This window comes from Oreochromis niloticus, linkage group LG15 (assembly GCF_001858045.2).
Source record: "Oreochromis niloticus isolate F11D_XX linkage group LG15, O_niloticus_UMD_NMBU, whole genome shotgun sequence".
Taxonomy (NCBI): Eukaryota; Metazoa; Chordata; class Actinopteri; order Cichliformes; family Cichlidae; genus Oreochromis; species Oreochromis niloticus.
Genome location: NC_031980.2, coordinates 9,196,698 through 9,217,697, shown reverse-complemented (window position 1 = coordinate 9,217,697; position 21,000 = coordinate 9,196,698). Strand labels below are relative to the sequence as shown.

The 21,000-nt window shown below is 41.4% G+C and overlaps 1 protein-coding gene across 1 annotated transcript in view; it reads right to left on the bottom strand.

Moving 5' to 3' along the window:
- The window catches only part of LOC100690064 (steroid hormone receptor ERR2), a 38,768-nt gene that overhangs the window by 15,087 nt on the left and 2,681 nt on the right, over positions 1–21,000 (bottom strand). The window contains 2 exon segments of the mRNA XM_005460271.4: positions 9,046–9,162; positions 13,871–14,286. Of these exon segments, the coding sequence (XP_005460328.2) occupies positions 9,046–9,162; positions 13,871–14,286 (533 nt within the window).

The window sequence follows — 21,000 nt, the reverse complement described above, 5'->3', positions numbered from 1 at the left end:
AAGCCACTCTGACGAATCCACAAAACTTAATGATTACATAGCAAAATAAAATAAAAGGGAACTTTTCACTTGTTATGTTTGGAAGTAGGCGTTGCTGCTGACTTTCTCACTTTCTTTTTATATGCTTAATTTTTGAAAGTTAGATTCAGTTATAACGACCTATTTTATGGCATCGTATTTGCTACTATTCTTCATATAATATACATTCCAAAAAATTGGAATTGCAGCATTTTTCTGTCATGCATCTACATAAACAGTTATTTTTTAACCTTTCGACCATCAAGCAGGACTTCCGAGTGGAAGTTTAAGCATTCACATGCGGGATTATCTTCAAAGCCATCACAGAGGCTGGATGCACCTTGTCTCCTGAATTGATACGTTTGCATTAAAAGTTGTTTGAGCACTGAGGGAGAGCAAACAGATTTTACATGGTCAAGTGGAATTAAGTCGTGTGAGATTTCCCAGTGACTCATATAAATTCCTTTGATTCCCCTGGAAACAAAAGAATCCGATTAGGATGGTCTTTCAATTTCCTGACACCGACTATCCACTAACCTAATTACCCACCGTGCCCAGAGGGAGCTCATTCTTCCCAGCAAACACAGTGAGATCATTTTATGCCTGGCAGATTGAAGCTAAATCGAGAGCCCCTCTCCTAACACAGCTTTCCATTTGTACGCCTTAAAGTAATCAATAAGGCTTGCAAATAGACTTCTTGTTCTTTGAACACATGTGGATGCGGTTTTAATTAGTCAGTTAGGCAGGCAGGAGCTGGGTTTGCGATAGATGGAGCTTTAGTGGTTGTTTTTAGCATTACTCTTGGTTAAGTTAAATTTAAAATGATAAATTGGGCTTCAGGAAACTGTGTGCATGTACTCCAGATATTAAATCAGTTCAGGAGCCCCTCTCTCTCTATTTAATGGTACACAGAGGCCTAATAAAGGGTTATGCAGTTAGTTAAGCCTTTCACAATAATAAGCTTGTTTAATGCATAAATATATTAAGAAGGTACCAACTCCAAATTCATGCAGCATGTTCTTGTCAGGCTAACTGACAGTGAATTGTTGCTGCTTTTGCCCCTAACATTATCAAGACACACACACACTGACACACACACACTAGTTTCCCTGCCGTGGGCTGCTAGGTCATGTAGCTACGACAAGCGACAAGTGACCAAACAGCCAGAGTTAGAATTCCAAGATCCGCGGGGGCTGTTTGAACTCGAACATCCAACTGGCCCATAATTAATAGACGCTGACAAGAATTAAGAGCTCAGCGCTAACCAGTTTCAGTTTACAGCTTAGCGGCGCTGCAAACAGCAGAGACCCGAGGCAGGAGGGCAGGGACAATGACGAGGGAAAAAAACAAGGGTTAGATAAGGCTGAAGAGTGGGAGGGTTGGAAAATCAAACAGAACAATCTGCTGTGCTTGGATGAATATATCTGTTTTCTGATGGTTTCTTCTTTCTCAGCTTGTACATCCTCTCCCTGTCGGCCCTGCCTGTCCCAGTGACCACCTGATCTCACCAGTGCGGGATTATCTCCTCCCCATGTGATATGGAACAGTACTGAGAATATGACCACAACAAGACAGCTGAATGAGGCCCCTGGAAGAGGGCCGGAGAGGGTGGGAGGGAGGCTGGTGTGTCATCGTCAGCACCGCATTCCTAACCTCAGGCCCAAAACCACATCGGCCTCCGCGCTTCAAGACAATGCGGGTCCAGACGAGAGCCTCTGACATGGGTTGGGGGCAGCGGGTGCCAGGCGGGTCCACAGATCATCTTAAAGGCATCCAGATCCTTTTTTATGGTTGCTGGCCTTTCATAAAGTGTGACAGGCAAAGTATGGATGCATGGGTGAGGTTATGGGGTAAAAGAAATATGTGTGCTGGATAATATGAATTCACATACTACAGCACGCTCATAACTTTGTGCTGACTGCGAGAAAGACGGGCTGAGATACTTGGCTGAAAGTCTATTCTTGCTATGTGAGTGTGTTTGTGTGTGTTTGTGTGCATGCACATGTGTGTGGACAGACGATGAGGCATATTTACATTAGAGCAATCTTTACAGCCACCTGATCTGTTTCCCTTTCACATACACTACATTTATTGACCTGTTAAAACGTTAAGGCAAATTTCTCATTAAAGTGACAGTGTTTCGCTTTATGCGCTGGCCACGGGTGCACCGGGTGTGTCCTGCGGATTATTTTGTTCTGCTATGCATTTATTATTTGCACATAAAATCAACAGATATCTATTTCACCATAGCAGCTGCCTAAATGTTCATTCTATCCCCACAATGAAAAAAATGACAAAAAAATTACACAGTAAGTAAAACGGCCCTTAAGAATACATAATAACATTTTTAAAGTCCACCTTAAAACATCAAAATGAAATCTGAGTTAAGTATGTGATTACATTTTCTGCCTAAACCCCCCACGCAAATTGTCTAAATCCACATTCTTCGCAATGCGGTCAGAGACATCGGTCTATATGCTGAAAAACACCCACGTCAGCAGTGTCTTCAATGTAAAACTGATGCCAGAAAAACAGAAATACACAAAGGAAGACAGAAGGTTGAGCAAAAACAAAAAAGTGTCCAAATAAAACATTCATGATATAAGTGAGAGTCATTCTTCTGGTGCAAAAAGAAGTTCTACAGAGCAGCTATCATCACTGAAAGGTGCATGTGTCTCATATCGAGACTGTGTGTTACTATGTGAACATGTGCTCGTGTGTACATGCGTGTTTAAGCTTCTCACTCTCAACTATTTTCAGCCTTTCACCTGTCAGAGGCGCTTCTTTCGAGAGAATGTGTCAGAATTGGCTGGCTGGCTAACGCTGCCAAAGGGAGATTAGGAGCTCCCTATTTTAGCTGGGAAAAATCAGAGGGATGCGGCGTGGAGCCCCCTCCAACGCGGCCCGCTCACCCTTTGCAAAGCGCAGCCGCTCTGCCCTTCCAGGGCTGCCTCTGAACGTCTGATCTGGAAAGTTAGAAAGAGCTACAGTAAAGGCTGTCATGTGGTTTTTTTCTTAAGTCTGGGTGGGCTGAAAATAAGAAGGGAAAGGAGAAGAAAAGACGACACAAAAAGTTGAAGGGGGCTGGGTTGGGTTGGGTATTAACATGGCGCACCATCTGCTGCAACCCCCTCCCGGTGGCCTGGCAATGCTGGCACTGCTTAACCGTAACTGCTATGGCACTTGTATCACTTTTTATCATGTTTTACACTTTACATAAATCTGAGCCAGTGTGTCCGCAAAGGGCTATTATTTTGTCTCGCAGTGCCGCCCTAACCACAGATGCAGCTCTAATCAAAAACATCTGCAGGGCTCGAGAAGGGCCGGGATCATTCATGAAGTTGAAGCTGGTGCAGTGGACAAAATAAAATAAAATAAAAAAACCTAGAACGGTGTCGGTGACAACCACGGGACCTCAAGGAGCGATTCTGAGCCCCTTGTCAGGGGTGATATACATTTTGACATGTGTGTCGGGAAGCGAGGGCATGTATAGAAGGGTTGTTATGAGGTCAGCGCTTCGCTAAATCCTCTTCTTCGGAGGAACACGTGTTAGCCTCCGTGTCTGATCTATCACCTGCCAGACAGTGAGGACAGGCCAGTGCAGAGCCTCTGGGTGGGCGCTGACTCTCAGCTGCATTCTGCCAGCTACTCTGACACCCTAAAGAGCAAACAAGCCCACACACATGTGCTGTTAGATAGACAAGTTTATGGTACAAGAAAAAACAAGTGGCAAGGAGGGAGAGGTCCTTCTGACTTACAGTTTAAGTACTTTGAATAGTGCAGAGCAACACACGCTAAAAATTCTGGTTCTGAAGACGCCCACAGAGTGCAGACTTTGGGTATATCTTTATTATGATGATGTAATCTTAGCATATAGATTGGTTTCTGATTTAAGCCTATTGATTGGGAAGGGACCTGACAGTCTGTGATATTGGATATGGCTTTACTAATCTTTTGTGTATGTGGCCGGAGGAAAATAAGGCTGTAACATTACCCTGGTAGCCACGTTCGCTCAGGAAAGACTGCTGATCCCTATCTGTGGTTAGGAGAGGGCGAGACAGCGGTGTAGGTTGCCAAAATAGTCTGGCAGCTTGTGTTCATCCACCACATTACAGCGATGTCAGAAAATCCCCGCAAGCAAAGAATAAACCACAGAAACACAGAGCTAACATCACTGAACTAGAACCACCAGTAGTTACTAAAAGAGCAAACTGTAAGCACCTTTTATGCTCGGACCTGTTTCTTCCAGGACAGACATTCAGTGGGTATAAGGCGGTATGCTTCTGTTCCAGTGGGACTTGGTTTTTGAACACGATAATTTGTTAACATGATGATCGGACACCTGTTCAAGGACCAACATAGCTACCCATGCTTACTGGCACAAAAAAAAGAAAAGAAAAAAAGAATCCATCTCTCTTCTTCAGCAGGATGTGACTCAAAGCGGAAATTGAAAAATGCACACGCGGTAGATTCTTGCATCATTTAACACCGTACAGTAATGCTATGGGATATTAGCGCCGCTATTAGCTGGGGGCACTGACTCCTGGCAGTTGTGACTGACACCATACCTTCCGTGAGTTGTAATTACGTGAGAGTTTTTCCACTGACCTGTGACCTTTCATCAGTCTCAGCTGGACATTTGAGGGGTCAGTGAATGAGGCCGGCTTCCTCGAACAGCTGCCTGTCGCTGCCGTCCACCCGGCTCATCCAGGTGCTCGGCTGTGACATAGCAGTAAAGCCAAACCAGGAGAGAGGCCCGTCATCTATAATATTTCTTTGATTTTCTTGGAAAAATAATAATCTTCTACATCTTAAACAGACAGCTTAGCTCAACGCACCCTTAAGCATAATCCATAAATTCCCTTTGCATTATGTTGGCACTGGCCACAGCTAGAATACCTGATTTATTTAGACCCCTAGCACACCTGAAGCCACCAAACAAAGTTCGAAGAAGTAAAGTCAGCTGATTAGTGGCAGGTGGCACACAGCAGAAGGGTTTTCCCCACCCACTAATGGGGCTCAAAATCCCTGGCAGCTACCCTTTAAAAGTCAGGATGGCATGACTGGCACGAGGAAGAGAAATATTGGAAACTTCTAGAGCGACTCATCACAATATATAACTCTCACAGCACCCCGAGGGAGGCGTTTCTTAGTAAGCAACTGCCAAAACGTGAGGGAAATTTGCAATGGGAACAAATGAATAAATTGGAAAAAAAACAAACAATATCCAGTTTTTATGTATTTATCACTGTTTACCTGTTAATAGCTGAAGATTATAATATTTAAAATAGAAACGTATCTGGACACATTTTATTAACTAAAAAGTCACAATGGTTTCATTTCAAAGGAAAGAAGTAAAAAAAACCACAAGCCTGCTTAATATTGACAAGGATTGTTACGAAAAACGAAATTTGCTTAAATAATAAAATCAAATCTGTAAACCTTCAACATAAAACCATTTTTCTATTTGAACACCGCAATCATGACCTCACACCTTAAAGATCTGTTTTTAAGCTGGAAAAGCTTTCAGTTAGTCAGCTATTTTTTATGTCAAAGATCAAGGTTTAAGATCACCGTGATCTCACAAAACATATTTGGGCCAAATTGATTAGGTCTGGCTTGGATATGGATATAAAATACAAGTTAACTGGTTTCTGGTTTCTCTGTAAATCTTGTATTTATGACTACAATTGTGGGTGTCTTCAAAATATCCCTTCAGTAGATGCTCAAACATTCATCTCTGTTGGTTTAAACGATTTTGTGTTTTAAATCTGAGTCTGGATCATTGTGAAGATATTAGAAACCTTCTTTATTAAGCTAATACTTTAACACTACACTTCCTTATTCTTTTCAGTGTATCAATCTCCTGTTTGTGGAATGTGCTGCTGTCTTTAAGTCCTCTGGATTCATTCCACGCTGCATTAGTTATTATTAATCTCTGGCTTTCTTTCATAGTGTATCTTTTGTCATGTCTGCCCCCCCTTAACTCAAACCAGTTACAACAGAGTCCGCAGTTTTTTAACTGTTAATTTTTCCTTCCTGTCGCTGAGTGCTTGCTCATAGGGAGTTGTCTGATTGTTGGGGTTTTATCTGTATTACTGTAGGATCTTTATTTTACAGTAAAGCGCCTTGAGGTGACAGTTGTTGGGATTTGGCGCTATGTAAATAAAATAGAATAGAACTGAACTGGATCTATGAAACAATCCTTGCTAGTGTTTTCTAGATTTTACCCACAATGTCAATCCGCTGCTCGTAGTTCAGGGTCTGCATGTGTGCCTTCTGTTATTAGTCCTCCGTGTTTGAACCTGTTGATGATATAACTAACCTTGCAGGATATTAGAGTGTTAAACACCATTCAAGTTAACATTTTAAGAAATTACACAATGTAATTATTCCTTGTCGGTGACCAGCCCTTGGTCACTTGTTGCAGGGTGATCTTATAGCATGAAGCGAGGCTAGCCGCTGTCCCCTCCCCCCTACTGCTTCCCTGATCAAAGTCCCCCTTAAATCTGTAAGAGGCCACGCCACTGCAGTATGCCATGATTAAGTGTCCTTTTTACTCTTAATTGAACACCATCACTTTTAGAAAATCGCCTACTGTGCCACATATTGCGGTGGCTGTGACGCTGCGCCTCGCACACACACTGGCCGGCTTAGCTTGGCTCTCCGCTGACAATACCCCACAGTTTTTCCTTTAAGCATGCACTAATAGTTTCAGCTTTATTTCTGAAGCAAATGTGTTGCTTTTTTTTTTTCTTCTGGCCAAGAGTCAAAGGCTCAGTGTGAGATATTTTGGCCAGGATTAAGACATAAAAAGTAGCTGCATGTATAAATAGTAGCGTTATGCCAAACAGAACGGACGGCCCCTCTGTCTGAGAGGAACAAACGCAGCTACGTCACAGTGAAGCTGGGTCAGTGAAAGTGAACTAAAAGAGACACACAGTCTTGTGTTACTGGGACAAATTGCAGTCAACTTGTACAGGCTGCTATTACGAGACGTGTACAAAACTATATGGCCATGGTTTTATCTTTAGGAAACTGTTTTTTTTCTCTATTTGGAGATTATAAATAAATTTATAAATCATGTGTTTCTTTAATTTAGGATTCAGTGTGGACTATGAAACACATACACACACATACACACATTAATGCTATCAGAGCACACATTAAGGCCTAATAAAATGTACGATGCAGTCATTCCTCTAATCAATTACACTTAAACTTAATGTTGGTAGAAATAAAGAAATCCTAATGTGTGAAAGAAATATTTTAAAAATTCCTTTGCTTCTTTTTCTCTAAATCTTTATTTTCTTATATATTTTATGCCATTAACACCTATAGAAAGCCTACACTTCTGCCTTATTTCAGCACATTATTCAGTTAATTTACTGTTACTGTCAGTGTGCAGTTATTCTTCTATGCAGCATTCGTTACACAGTTGCCCAAAAATTATTCTTTGTTTCAGTATAAGACAAAGAAATGTAAATAAAATAGGCTGTATTTCAGCAATTTCGAGATTTTGTTTCTCATGGACATCTGTCCAGAAATGTCCAAGCTCAGCACATTAGGTTTGAAAGCCCTCTGTGTATAAATAGCATGATTTAGACTTTTCATAGACTTTGCATTGGTGTAGGATAGTTCTTCTCGCTCTACAAACTGAAAAGATAAAAAAAATCCTCTTCCCGTGGAAAGAAAAAAGAAAAAAAGAAAATCTATCGGCTAGATTTTCCCTCTGTACTCCCAGAGGACTCACACTGGAGGAAAAACAACACGTGCAGGAAGTGAGGTGGGATATTCGGAAAGCATTTAGTGGATCAATACGGCAGGCAAGAGAGGGGAAGGGAGACAGACAGACAGGCAGAGTGGGAGATGGAGAGAGAGACACCCAGAGCCCAGGGGAGAGGGAAGTCTTGGGGGAACAGCCTGTGCTTTTTAAGAGTACTGTTACACATCTCAGTCGGTCTTGGTAAGAACATCCAGCTCAGCAGCTTTTTCCACCCGGCTGAGTTAAACACTCAGAGGCTCGGCAGTGTGAGGAGAAGTAAGTAAGGCTTGTGGGTGATGTCACCGGTGTCTCCCTGAGGCCACAGCTGGCTTTAATATCACGGACCATTCCTCTAGACCGGAGTGACCATCACAGATCCACAAACATTGAAAAACAGACAGCTTACTCTAACATATAGGCGAACCTCCTGATTTCAGCTTGATCATAAAATCTTTACACCATCTAATGCATTTTAAAAGATAGAATCACGAGACAATTTGGTGCCATAGAGGAGAATCTAAAGTTTATATACTAATAAACAGAGAAAGCCGCCTAAGAAGAATATGATCTTTACGATTTTGATGTGACAGTTAATTAATCTAGACAGATGCTATTAGCACCAAGGTGTCAATAGCCAACAATGCTATTTGCACCAGTGGGTGGAAAAGTTAATGTGGCTATTTACACCAGGGAGTATATAGCATGGCATATACGGCATCACAGACACAAGCACCGCGGTGTCCGTAGCCAAAAGTGTTACTTGAACCCAAGCACTCATTGCCAGAAAGGCGTTCTAACACCTCAACTATAACCTTTTCCTGCACATAAAGAGCTAGTTTTGTTACCCAAGCTTAGCCACAGTGTGACTGAAACAGAAAAAAAATATCAAGAGAAAATAATTAAGTCTAAAAAATACATGTGTGTGGTTTTATAAGTGACACAGACTCCAGACTCCTGGACAAAAGTCTTTAAAGCATTCATCCACTGCAGCCCTCGCCACTCTGCGAACTGTGAACTGTACTGCTTCACGCTGCTTCCTATGTGATATACAACCATGCATACAACAGTACTTAGATTCTTTTGTAGTGCTGAGGAGCAGCACTGAGTGTGAGCACTGACTATCAACAGGATTTAAACAGACACCCCAAATAATGCAGCTTTGCACAAGGGGTGGAGTAAAAATAAAAGGATAAAGCAAACACAGACACACACACACATATATATATCTGTTGTGTGAGCTTGTGTGAAAAACCAGTACTCACCCTCTTTTAGCATGCCAACTTTAAGACATTTCATAAAGCGGCAGGCCTGGCAAGACTTTCGTCTCCTTTTGGTGATCTCACATTCATTGGTAGCTGGACAGCTGTACTCGATATTCCCTGGAAAAGGATTCGAAAAAAAAGACTCCATTATTCTGTGTGCTTAACAGATATACATCAGCAATTAGGAATAATTTGTTTTGGAATTATTGCGCTGGAAAGAAGATCAAATCACACCAGGCACGGAGTGACAACACTGCAAAATACACAACACGTGTGTGCATGTGTGTGCCTGTGAACGCACACACACCTGTCCCAAGGTGACCCCGTGTGACACTCCTGAAGGAGAGGAGGGTTTAGTGGCATTTTGATGGGGCATGTAAAAAGCACCTACCCGCCCCGGAGTCACACTCCCATTTTGATTCACAGATAAATTAGCTTCATTAATGCACAGCGTCCTCTCTGCAATGCTCACCACGACCCTTTCCAGCCCATCCTTCTTCACCTAAAGGATGATGGGAAAGCTGCCCTCCCTCAACAGCACGGGGCTAAGAGACGGACGCACAGCTGAGCACTCTGCATAATGTTCTCCAGCAAAGACCAGGAGCTGCTGCTAGACTGGACAATCTAAGACTGCGATATCATGTAGCAAAGCTCAATGTATTATTCAAGTCGTCTTGACGGTTGTTGGCTCACTATGGAAATATTTCCTATGCAATTTAATCACTCAGATCCAAAAACAGCCAGAAAATGCAGACATATTGAATCTGCTGGAATTTAAGCGCTGCCCGTCTTTCTCACCTGATTCCGGTTAAGAATTTTTTTATTTATTTTCCCCCCAAATCATTACGCACACACTTCAAGAGTTGACATGACACCAAGAATCCAGTGACAAATCCTCTTTCCCAAGTATCCGTAACCCCATGATTGACTGTTTGAACAATGTCCCGTAAGTCCAGAGATGTATTAATGGTACCTAAAAACAGCAAACCAGGTGTTGTCTGTTGCAGGTCTGCCAGAGGAGCACACAAACACATGCACACACACACACACACACACACAACCCCCTGTTGGTCAAGGAGAAGGTGCCAACATTTGTCAGGATCCCTGGCATCGAAAGTGCCAGCAGGGTCACACGCACAGTTAGGGGCCGAGGGCACCACGCCAGCATGTTGGCAGAGGCTGCTGCTGGATTCGGGGTAGGTAAAGTCTGTTAAACTGAGAGGCATTAGCAGAGGGGAAATAAAGTACACTGCAGCGCTCATGTGCAGAGATGCACGACATGTACCTTACTGCACACTATACTGCGACCTAACTGCATGCAGCAAGAGCGTTATAATATTTGCAGTATTAATATATAGTACTTTAATTTTATTCTCAGTGCGAATACTAGAGGGTAAATTATGTAAAAATTACATAATCTAATGAGTACACTTAATACTTTTTAATGCACAGTAATGTCCCACAATTCACACTAGAGACATTTAAGAATAAATGAACAACTAAAAGAAAAAAAAAATATATACATCACTCTCACAGATATATGATGAGATTTTACATATGATGCATGTTGTACACATAAAGGAAATCTAATGTTAAATGTTAAATCACATAACCGCTGCTCTATTTTGCACAAGCACAAAATGATGAAAATGATGTGATATGTTCAAAGACATTAATAAATCTCTAAGTATTTTCATACTTAGAGATTTATTCCAGTTTTACAAAATAGTTTTAATTTTTTTCATCTTTCTTCAGCTGCCTCCTTGACATCTGCTGTTTGTTCTATTGTTGTAGAGCACTGAGCAATATGTTATTTTTCACTAACTGAAGGCAGTGATTCTGAGCTTTGACTCAACAAGCAGACAACATCACATTTTGCTGCATGCCTGAAATGTTGAACTTATTCTCTGTACTACATACATGCAATATTTTATGACCTTCCAAGGTTGAAGAACTTGCTTGGATATCAAATTTTCTTCCCTCAAAACCAAACAATAATCCAAAAATAATAGGATAGGTCAAATATGACCTGCATGTGTATGTTTTTGTTGGGTGTGGGTGGGTGGGTGGGTGGGTGAGAGGGGGGTCCACAATAGACTTAAATTGCCTACCTCTAAAAGCTCACTGTCGGCATACCCTCTTAGTTAATCAGGTCTTGTGTCCACCTTTATTTCTCAAAGGACATTTCAACCACTCTAATATCCTTCCTTAACCTCTCTTATTTTCCCTCTAAATTTTGATATATTATTATGCTATGCTATTATCCACGTGCTCATCTCCACTCAAGTTGGACCTCTCCTTGTCCTCCTCCTTTACCGAGGCCGGGACCCCCCTTCCTGATTACCATTCCATTAAAGTTGCTTCTCCTCTATGTGAATGACCACCTACCCCGTCCCTCGTCCCACCGCCTTTATTTAGAGGACTCTTCAGCGTCTCCGTCTCGCTGTTCCCTCCCTCTGTTATTGCCACCACAACACGTGCCTCTGCTTCTAATTGGACCCCATCTCCTTCCCCTTGGGTGAGGGCTAGAGGGGCCTAGGGGCAAGGAACGGATGCACACCTCCCACCCTCCTTTCTTGACTTTCTCCCAATGAAATGCCTGGTTCTTAATTACAGTCACCCAACACTGATTGTTATTGACTGAAACTCCCGTGGCTCAGGACGAATGACGGACAGATTAAGCTCATTACAGGCCTGTCCTCCAAGAAGGAGAGTGAAAAGAAGAAGAAGAAGAAGAAGACTACAGTGACGAGGAAGAAGATGAGAAGGAGAGAGAGAGATCTCGGCAAGACAATGCAAAGTCACACATCAGCATTACTGGGGCATGAGCAGCCTTTTAACTACCAATGATTGGTCATAAATGGGCATGCAGGATTTGGACAGAAGGCCAAAAACATTCAGTAAAACCCAACAAAGTGTAGCATGCGGACTGAACAACAGATAATGTGTTGATGACTTGAAAGAAAGTAGGGGTTTCCTACATTTTCTGATGCTCCCAATCCAAAGATGTTTTAGCCTCTTGTACAAGAAAAGTGAAAATGCTCTTATGATAAAACAATCCAGCCATTTTCATATAGGCTAATTAAGCCAGGAAAAGCCTTCATAAAAATGGGCAGCCAAAAAATACGTAAATAAATAAATAATAAGTTTAGGAAAATATGTCTTTGCTGTGTCTATTTTTTTTGCGTGTTTTTTTCTTTTAGAAATGTCTGATAATCAATAATGAGAAATAAGACGTGTGAAATACCCTGGCTACCCCCGAGCCTTATCCAAACATTTCTGAAAAAAAAAAAAAAAATCCTCGCTGCCAAAGAAAAATAAAAATGATATACATCAGGATCAGACTTGGTATATTTGTCACCATCACGTTAAGAGTTATTAGAAAAAGTCAGAATTTTGTAAACATGTGATGCAATTAGAGAGAGTGCCAAAGAGCTTCACTCTTAAGACCAAGTGAGGTAACCAGCTCTCACATCAGTCCCACGTTTTCCATCTTTATTCTGACAGTAATGTGCTGTTTTGGATTTTAACAAAAGCTAATAAAATAAAAGGAAAAAACAGTGCCGAAAGATGCTTGGCTGTTTCTTCGTGCTTGGTAATTGAGAGGGATTTAGGCAGAATACTTTTCAAATTTGCCTGTCTTAATGTGCCCTCACTCTGACTCCATGTATCCAGACACAAATGCTGCAAATCAAATTCAAAAAATCTGCATCTCGGCTTGTGGCGCATTATCTCTGTCCAAAAGATTACTCTGGAACGGATCCCACACATGGCAGATTCAGTGCCAGATGTATGATTCGCACGCAAAGACATCAAAAATCACAAACTAGAGCAGATTTGCAGTCTGGGCCTAATGCCTGCTGTAGACACCACATCGTATTAGCCCCATGAAAGCACTGAGGAACCTGTGACACGCACGACCACGTATTCAAGTGAACGTAAAGTATTTAAAATCATTAAAAAGTAGCACTTCTCTATTGTGACAAGAGTGAAAGTACACCTTGCTTAAAAGTACTGGTGGAAAGTCAAGAATTTATTGTTTTAAGTATAATTTTATTTTTGATTAAAATTCAGTTTCACTACATTTCACTGAAAAATATTAATCTCTTTACTTCAATGCTTTCATCTAACAACCTTAGCAATAATGTACTTTTTAGAATAAAATATTAATAAATACAAATCATTGTTTGTTTATGGCCACTTCAAGTGGAAAAAAAGATAACAATGTAACATTTTTATCTGGCGCTGTTCACCTGTCGCTGTTTTGATATCTGTGAGTTGGTAACATCTATCAACAAGTGGTTTTCTTTTTTGCTACTTATTTTGAAAAGCAAAAAAACAAAACAAAAAACAGAGGCCGTCAATATAGATTGATCTGATAATCCACAGAAAAAACCCATAAAAAATTAAATGAAAACTGTATAATTTTTAAAGTGTGTGGGTTCTTCATTTCTCTTCTATCAATCAGTTCTCCACATCCTCTGATTTATCTGGTTATCTGTGGTGTTGTAAATGAATGTTATTGTGTCTAATGTAGTTAAACAAACCAGTACTTAAACAGCTACAAACGCAAAGATGCAGAAATGCAGTGCATGGTCTGAGCAGTAAATGGGAGCACCACAGAGCATTTTTCTAAGTATTCATAAGTTATAGTTAATCCAAAAAGCAGACATTTTTACTCATATTTTCTATTGCTGCGGTTGTACTTTTACTTGTCTCCATTTGTTTCAAAAATACAAATAACCCACCACCTAAAACACAGTTTTACTGACAGCTCAGGTGAGTCAGTGAAATGTGAAAGGAAAAGTGGGAAAGAAAAAAGTACCTTGTATCGTTCTTTTGAAAAAGGCTTTGCAGGCCTCACAGGAGGCCACCCCGTAGTGGTACCCTGAGGCAGTGTCGCCACACACCAGGCACAGCCTCTTGGGAATTCCATTGAGCATGTACTCGCACTTGATTGGCGAGTCATCAGCCATGCCGCCGGAGCACTCCTCGTAGCGGCGTAAGCAGGCGCTGCCGCCTCCCAGCATTCCTGGGTTGAACATTGGGGGGGAGTCCAGGGTGTGCGACCGTCCGCTGCCAACGTTAACGTAGCCGCCGCTGGCGTCAGAGTTGCCGCTGGGACTGTGGTGACTGCCAGTGTCTATGAGCGAGGAGGAAGGACTGGAAGGCTCTGTTTTGACATAAGAACCACAGCTCGAGGATAGGTGCCGGTCCTCGGAGGGCATTCTGGTTAGTAACCTGGAGAAACACAAACAGAGTCGGAACGTTAGTCAGTTTTGAGACTGAATTTACAGGGAACACAATGGTTTTCCAAATTTTTGGAAAGAAATGAATGTTTAATTCAGTTCAACTCTTTTTTATGTCACCGCAAAGTGCTTTATACTGTACAGTAAAGACCCCACAGTATTAGAGCGAAAAACCCAACAATCAGACAACCCCCCTATGAGCAAGCACTTTGCGACAGTGGGAAGGAAAAACTCCCTTTTAAATTGGAGAAACCTTGAGGAGAAACAAGGTTAGGAGAAGGGCAGCCATCTGCTTTGACTGACTGTGTGTGAGGAAAAAGAGAAAAGAAAAGGAGACCATGGGGTGATATGTTGGAGTTTAAACCACTTGTTTTAAAGCACATATATATGTAGGCAGATGGACCTATGGTTTGTGTTGTTTTTAACTTTTGTTTCCACGAGTTGTTTGGTTGGATTTAGGAAAAAAAATTGTGATTTGGATTCAGAAAAAACAAAACACAAAAACTGTCATATTGGCATCGAAACCACATTAGGGGACACTGAGCTTTGGCATAAAAATAATATTTTATTACACAAACTAATAACATAAACGTAACATATCTCAGTATTAATAATTAGCAAACTTTTTAAAAATATTAACCGTTTTACCCCATTTTCTTCACACATTTTTAAAACTTTTTCTTTAAATAAAAAGAATGCAAAGGCTCACAAATACCCCCAAGTGAAAAAACGAGAGGATCAAACAACAGAGCACAAAAGCTTCGGATGAAATCATCGCCGTGACTGTACCGAGTCTTGCCTGCTACCATCATCCGCCACTCATTCTGCGAGAAATTCATCAGCCCGTTCACCTGAGTTTGATAGATTGCCTTACACACACAACCATTAATGCGCCAGAATGCCAAGTGATATAGTGCAGTAGCTCATTCCTCTCAGGCAAAATGGTAACTAACGACCATGTCAACAGATGCCCCATACATCTTGCAAACAATGCCCACAATTGGTCGGCTGCCAGAAGTAAATGAATGAATGAAACTTCAGAAGGCTGTTAATGGACAAAGAGAGGTGTTACACTCAGCATATGGAGGATTGAGGGTAATACATGACCCGATCAATAGTCCCGGTTATTTTGCCAGTGGAGGTGTTGGGTTACAGCTGGCAGAGGAAGTGCCTTATTCCAAAAATTTCATCATAAAGACTACGAAGGCAGGATTAAAGAAAAAATATATTCCTAAAAAATCCTCCTAATGCAGGGTAGAAGCTAAAGAGAGTATTCTTTATTTGCCGTGTTAGGCTTTATGAGAAATTATACACTTTGCTTAACGGTGTTATGTTATAACTCCATGAGTATGCTTGTTTACTTAACGACTACTGCTACTGGTGGGTAGTCATTTCTCTTTGAGGCCGCAAAGCCAGTGCATGTTGCGCTCCTTGCTGTAATTCAATAATATTCTCTCAAACGAAGCATGAAATGAGGCCCGGGTCGGTCTTAGAACTGCTGGCTCTGTCTGTCACAGTTGGTGTTGATCTTACAGAACTTCAGCCCTTAAATTCTTATGAGTCATAAATATGCGGTGAGAGTGGCGGAAAGGCGTGATGGGAATGTCTGAAACTAATAGCAAGCTAATGCTGCTTTACAGTCTGAACTTTTTGGCTTTTTTTACTGCCAGGAGCTGTCTCCATTTTTTTTTTAAATATGGTGTTGTGTTTCAGAATGCATTTTCCTTCTTTTGCCTCCTTTGCACAAGTGTTTATTTAAAGCCAAGAAACCTCTGTTTTTTTCTTTTTTAACTGCAAACGGGTAGTGAGAAGAAGAGAGAAGGAGGAGGAGATAGCCTGTACCCCTGGGCCCAGATCAGATCTATTGATCCTCGGCTTCCTTCCTGTTCCAGATGAGGCATGAAAAAATAAACCCTCCTCTTACGGGCCCCAGACATTCCTTATGCATTTTTAATCAGTCGAGACTGTTAACATAGTGCGAGATTGAGAGATACAGCATTATGTTAGCCTTCATTCTGAGGATATTGTGGCTTATAAAAGAGTCAGATGACTCATGTTAAATCTTGTTAGCAATCAGCATTCACCTAGAGTCAATTGGACGATATATTTTCTCCAAGCTGAAGTGGAGAGAGACCAGCGTGGTAATAGTTAATACATCATTGCAGCCAGATAGGGGGGGATTCCCTATGGAATAGCACATTGTGGCATACGTAAAAAGTAGTTCATTCCACACTTAGCACACGGCAACGCTGGGGAGATGTTTTTTGTTAGGTTTAATGGAAATTTCTAATGGGCCCTTTCAAATCTGTCGAAATGAAATAATGGCACGAACCACCAATTCGCGCAGACAGAAATAGCTTCATAGTTTCATAATTTGGTCCCCCCCCCCCACGCCCCAATATAAAGAGACATAGAGTTTTCAAACCACAGCCTGACTCTCCTCAACCTGTCCCACTCCCTTGGCAAAACACACACACACATGCACTGCACCTAATACCTAATGGGGTAGTGTTTGCTCCGCTGCGCAGAAAAATGGTACAAACAGAGCAGACAAGCAGGACTCATCAGACAGACGTGAAGGTCACCTGCCTTCTCTGTTCTGCGAGGCCCACACAGTCCCACAATGGACACCACGGAGCAGCAGATGCACGCGTTCCAGTCTGTCCACCACACGTCAAGAGACTACTCTGTACGAAAAATACAGTCGTCCAGAATGTTTAACACGACGGGAATGTGATGCACGCTCAGATCATTGACCACTTTTTCTTTTTTGAAGCTAACATGAGATAGGTGCGGAAAATGTCCCGACAGAGCAGCTGAAATCTCAGATGTTTGCATGTGCATGTGTGTATTTTGGCATGCCTCCTCATGCTGGCAGAGCCGCATATCCCCAGCTTCCCAACATAAATCCCGAATCCATCCACCTCTTCTCCATGAAATATGTTGTCTAGCCTCCCGAATTTCAGCACGATAAATTTACACCGCCACTCAAACACGAAAAAAAAAAAGCATATTTAAAACAGTTCTCCATAAATGACCTCATGCTGTCCTTGTCTTGGGTGAAGGAGTGAATATATACGGCTCTCCAAATTTTTACAGCGCACTTTTCCGCATAAAGGAAATATTATTGTTGAGCTTGGGGTTAAGCTTGTAGCAGGGAACACAGCGTAAATCACGGTGCTGAACACACAGTCGAACATGGAAGCACAGAAGGACAGAGGCAAGGAGCCATGCATGAAATTAGTTCATTAATCTTTCTATGATAGGCTGTCCTTGTTTGGGGCAAACTCTATCAGCTTTAAACGGAGTGCCCCTTCCCGCCTGACACATAGATTACACTGTTAGTCAGTGGCCGCGGTGTCTGGGAAATGAATGGTCATGCGAGTGGGAAAATGGGGGTAGCGTGTGTCTCCAAGTGTTAAGTGGTAACAACAACATGCGGGTGACACAAATGAAGGTCATCAAAAATGTGTGTTCTTAAATTTCGCTGCTGCGAATATCGCTTTTTTTCCTCATATATTTATAATGAATACACATTTAAAAGAGCTATCCCTGTAATATGCTGATTTAATAGAAGCAAACACATGAAACAGGATTTCTAATAATCTTCTGCTACAACCTTGCAGATTCAGTCAAGAGAACACAAACCAACACTTAAACGTTGCAAAAAAAATTTAAAAAAATCTACTAACTACTTAAGTAGCCTCACATTGTAATGCTGCAACAAGATTGCACTTTAAATTCATTTAGGTTTAACCTTAAGAAGTATTTTCTGTATTTGCCTCTAAAGGGTGAAGGTTTCTTCTTTTCGGAGCATCTTATTCCTGAAGTTGTTCAGATTTTCTTGCAATGTTGTGTGACTTATTTATTTATTTCCTCATTTTCTGATAGATTTGAGCTTATGTTTATGTGCATGTGTATTTAATATGTGTTTATGCTTATGTTCCACCATGTGCATTCCCCACACAGACTTGTACATAATACTGAGTTATTCTGGTTTAAAGTGTATCAGATTTTATTCCTTTGCAACTGCTTTAAAACCACAGTTTAAAGCTTGACGATAAGTTTGTGGAACCAAGCATATCCTTCACTTGTGCTGCAAAGGTGCTGCAAAGTCATTCTCTAAGTTATTTTGTTCTGACATCTTCATTTTTAAAAATATTTGTTTTAACGTAGTTTTATCTCAGGTAGTAAGTCCCAGCACTAGTTTTGCATCACATAGATATACTTTGTTTCTTTTTCTCTATCTCTCTAACACACTCACACACATGCACATACCATACAGAGAATTTCCAGCATATGGCCTCTTCAATGTCACTGCCACGAGGAGAGACTGCATAGATTTCCCACATGGATGATGTCTCCTTACCTGGAGTATCAACCCCCATCTACATACACATCCAGCACCTCTAGGAAATTGCTCTCTCTGCAAAGTCAAACACACCCCTAACTGCCTTTTAAAAAGAGACAGTAGAAGGAGGTTACGGGGGAGAAAGAATAAACGAGCAGAGACTTAAGCCGTCATTGGGAATCAGAGAAGGACTCATGAGGGACAGTTACGATATTGATTTCATAAATAAACAGAGATGGCCATCGATCCTAATGTTATTTTGCATTTCAATTACTGCCCAGAAACATAACCTTCAAACGTCTGCTTCTCCACAGTAATAACATCCACTGATAATCACAAGCGAGTCTTGTTCGGCACAAATTGGCTTTTCTCTCACCCCTCCTACCCCCCCCGCCCCGCACCCCCCCTCTTTTTTTTTCTCCCCCAAATGTGTAAATGACACAACTTTGCATTTGCCTAATGGTATTAGAGCATGGACTGAATTTCAAGTGAGACTCAAGCTGATACAGTAAGCGCTCCGGTCAATTGACACAATGCAAATTAACGTGGTGAAGAGGAATTAAGTTCACAATGTGAGACCTCGTGAAGCTACGATGAGGCCCATTAAATTAAACATGCCGGCTGACCTGCACTCCATGATTAGAACCACACTGCTTCTTTCCGTGTGTGTGTGTGTGTGTGTGTTAATTTCATTTGATCAATAAAACAAACTCCTTCTAAGAAGTCCTCTCTCTGCTGCTTACACTCAGCCTGAGCACTTGAAAGGCACATTCATGTTTGATTGAACAGCATGTGAAGAAAAAAAAAGGTGTCCATCTCCAGCCTGATGAATTCAGAGTCCTTGACAGGCTACCTAAAGGATATATCTATATCAAGAGGGGCGGTCATGACGTGTGATGAAGCTATTTCTCCCCTCATGCCATCACACAGAACCAACAAAGCTCGGCTCGTAAGGAGTAGCCACTGCTAACAGTGAACGCGACAGTCATGAGAAAACACAGCAGCGACTTCACACGTTCAGAGCTGTTTTTATCTCAGCCAGTTTTTGTCAACTTTATGAAAACTCAAAGCTGGTGGTGAAGTTGGAAGGAAGCAAATTTTTTCCCTCCCTCACCACAGTTTCAACACAATGCAGCACTTTCCCACCACCTGCTCCCTCCATCCGTCAGTGGATTCTTTTGGCTTTCCAGTCAGTTCTGCTGGTCAGATCAGCCAACTATCAAACAAAGTTGGTAGAGATCACAGCCCTCGTGTAAGATTTGGATCCTTTTCAAGCAGTCTGACACGAACCAAACGGTGACTGGTGAAGTGCGAAAAGGTGGCCGGGAGCTGTGAGTACACATCAAGTGAAATATTTAAACTCCAATTTACTCTTTCAAACCTTGGACAACGCACGAAAGAAGCAATGAGAGAAGGATCGATCAGGAATGGATGGAAATAAATCCGCCACTACATGTTCTATGTTGCAAAAAACACTGATTGCAGATGGCGAACTCCACTCACTGCAAATTTGTAATGCTTGAATTCCCCTAAACAACAGGCAACTCCAGGAACTATTTTTCTTATGCTCAGGGTTTTAAATACTCCGTTGCAATCAAATTAATTTAACTCAAGCATCCGTATGTGACGCCAAGTGTTTAAAAAAAACAAATAAAGAATAAATGGGGGGTGCATCTTAATCACAGCAAGACCCGTGTGTTAAGCGTAACAAATTACAGATGCAATGTATGATAAGATGATGTGCTCCTCTTTAACAGACACAGTCAGGTGTTTCCATGTATTGGACGGCTAAAATTAGATCCCAGGTCAGTGTGTGATTTTTTGGTCTACATGAGTGTGCATATGTCTGTCTATCTGTGTCCGCATACATTTGGTAGCTTATGCATTCATGTTTGTTTACTTGGGGAGGACACCTGTGGGAACAGCAGGTAAAACAAGTTGAAAAAAAATTTGAGCAAGCAGAATATTTAATCTTCATGTGACGCTGTTGACAGTTAATAAGTATTAGAATTTCTATAATTAAAAAAATAAACAGTTATTTTAAAAGAAGAACAAAGCAATATGTGTACTTTACATGAAAAAAAAACATGTAAAATTACACCATGTCTGACACGACTTTTAATTCAAAACTGCCTCCTTTAATTTTAAAGCAGATGGTTCTGACTGACATGAAAAAGTGGAGAGCACCTGTGGAGGCTGATGGAAATAGTAGGTCATACACAATTGTGTACAGCTGTATGTTATTTTGATTTTGGTTCACAAAATCCCAACACGATCCCAACGTGCACATTTTCATAAAGAATAAATCACAAGATGTAACTAATATTTTGGTCTCTTGACAGAGCAGGTATTTCC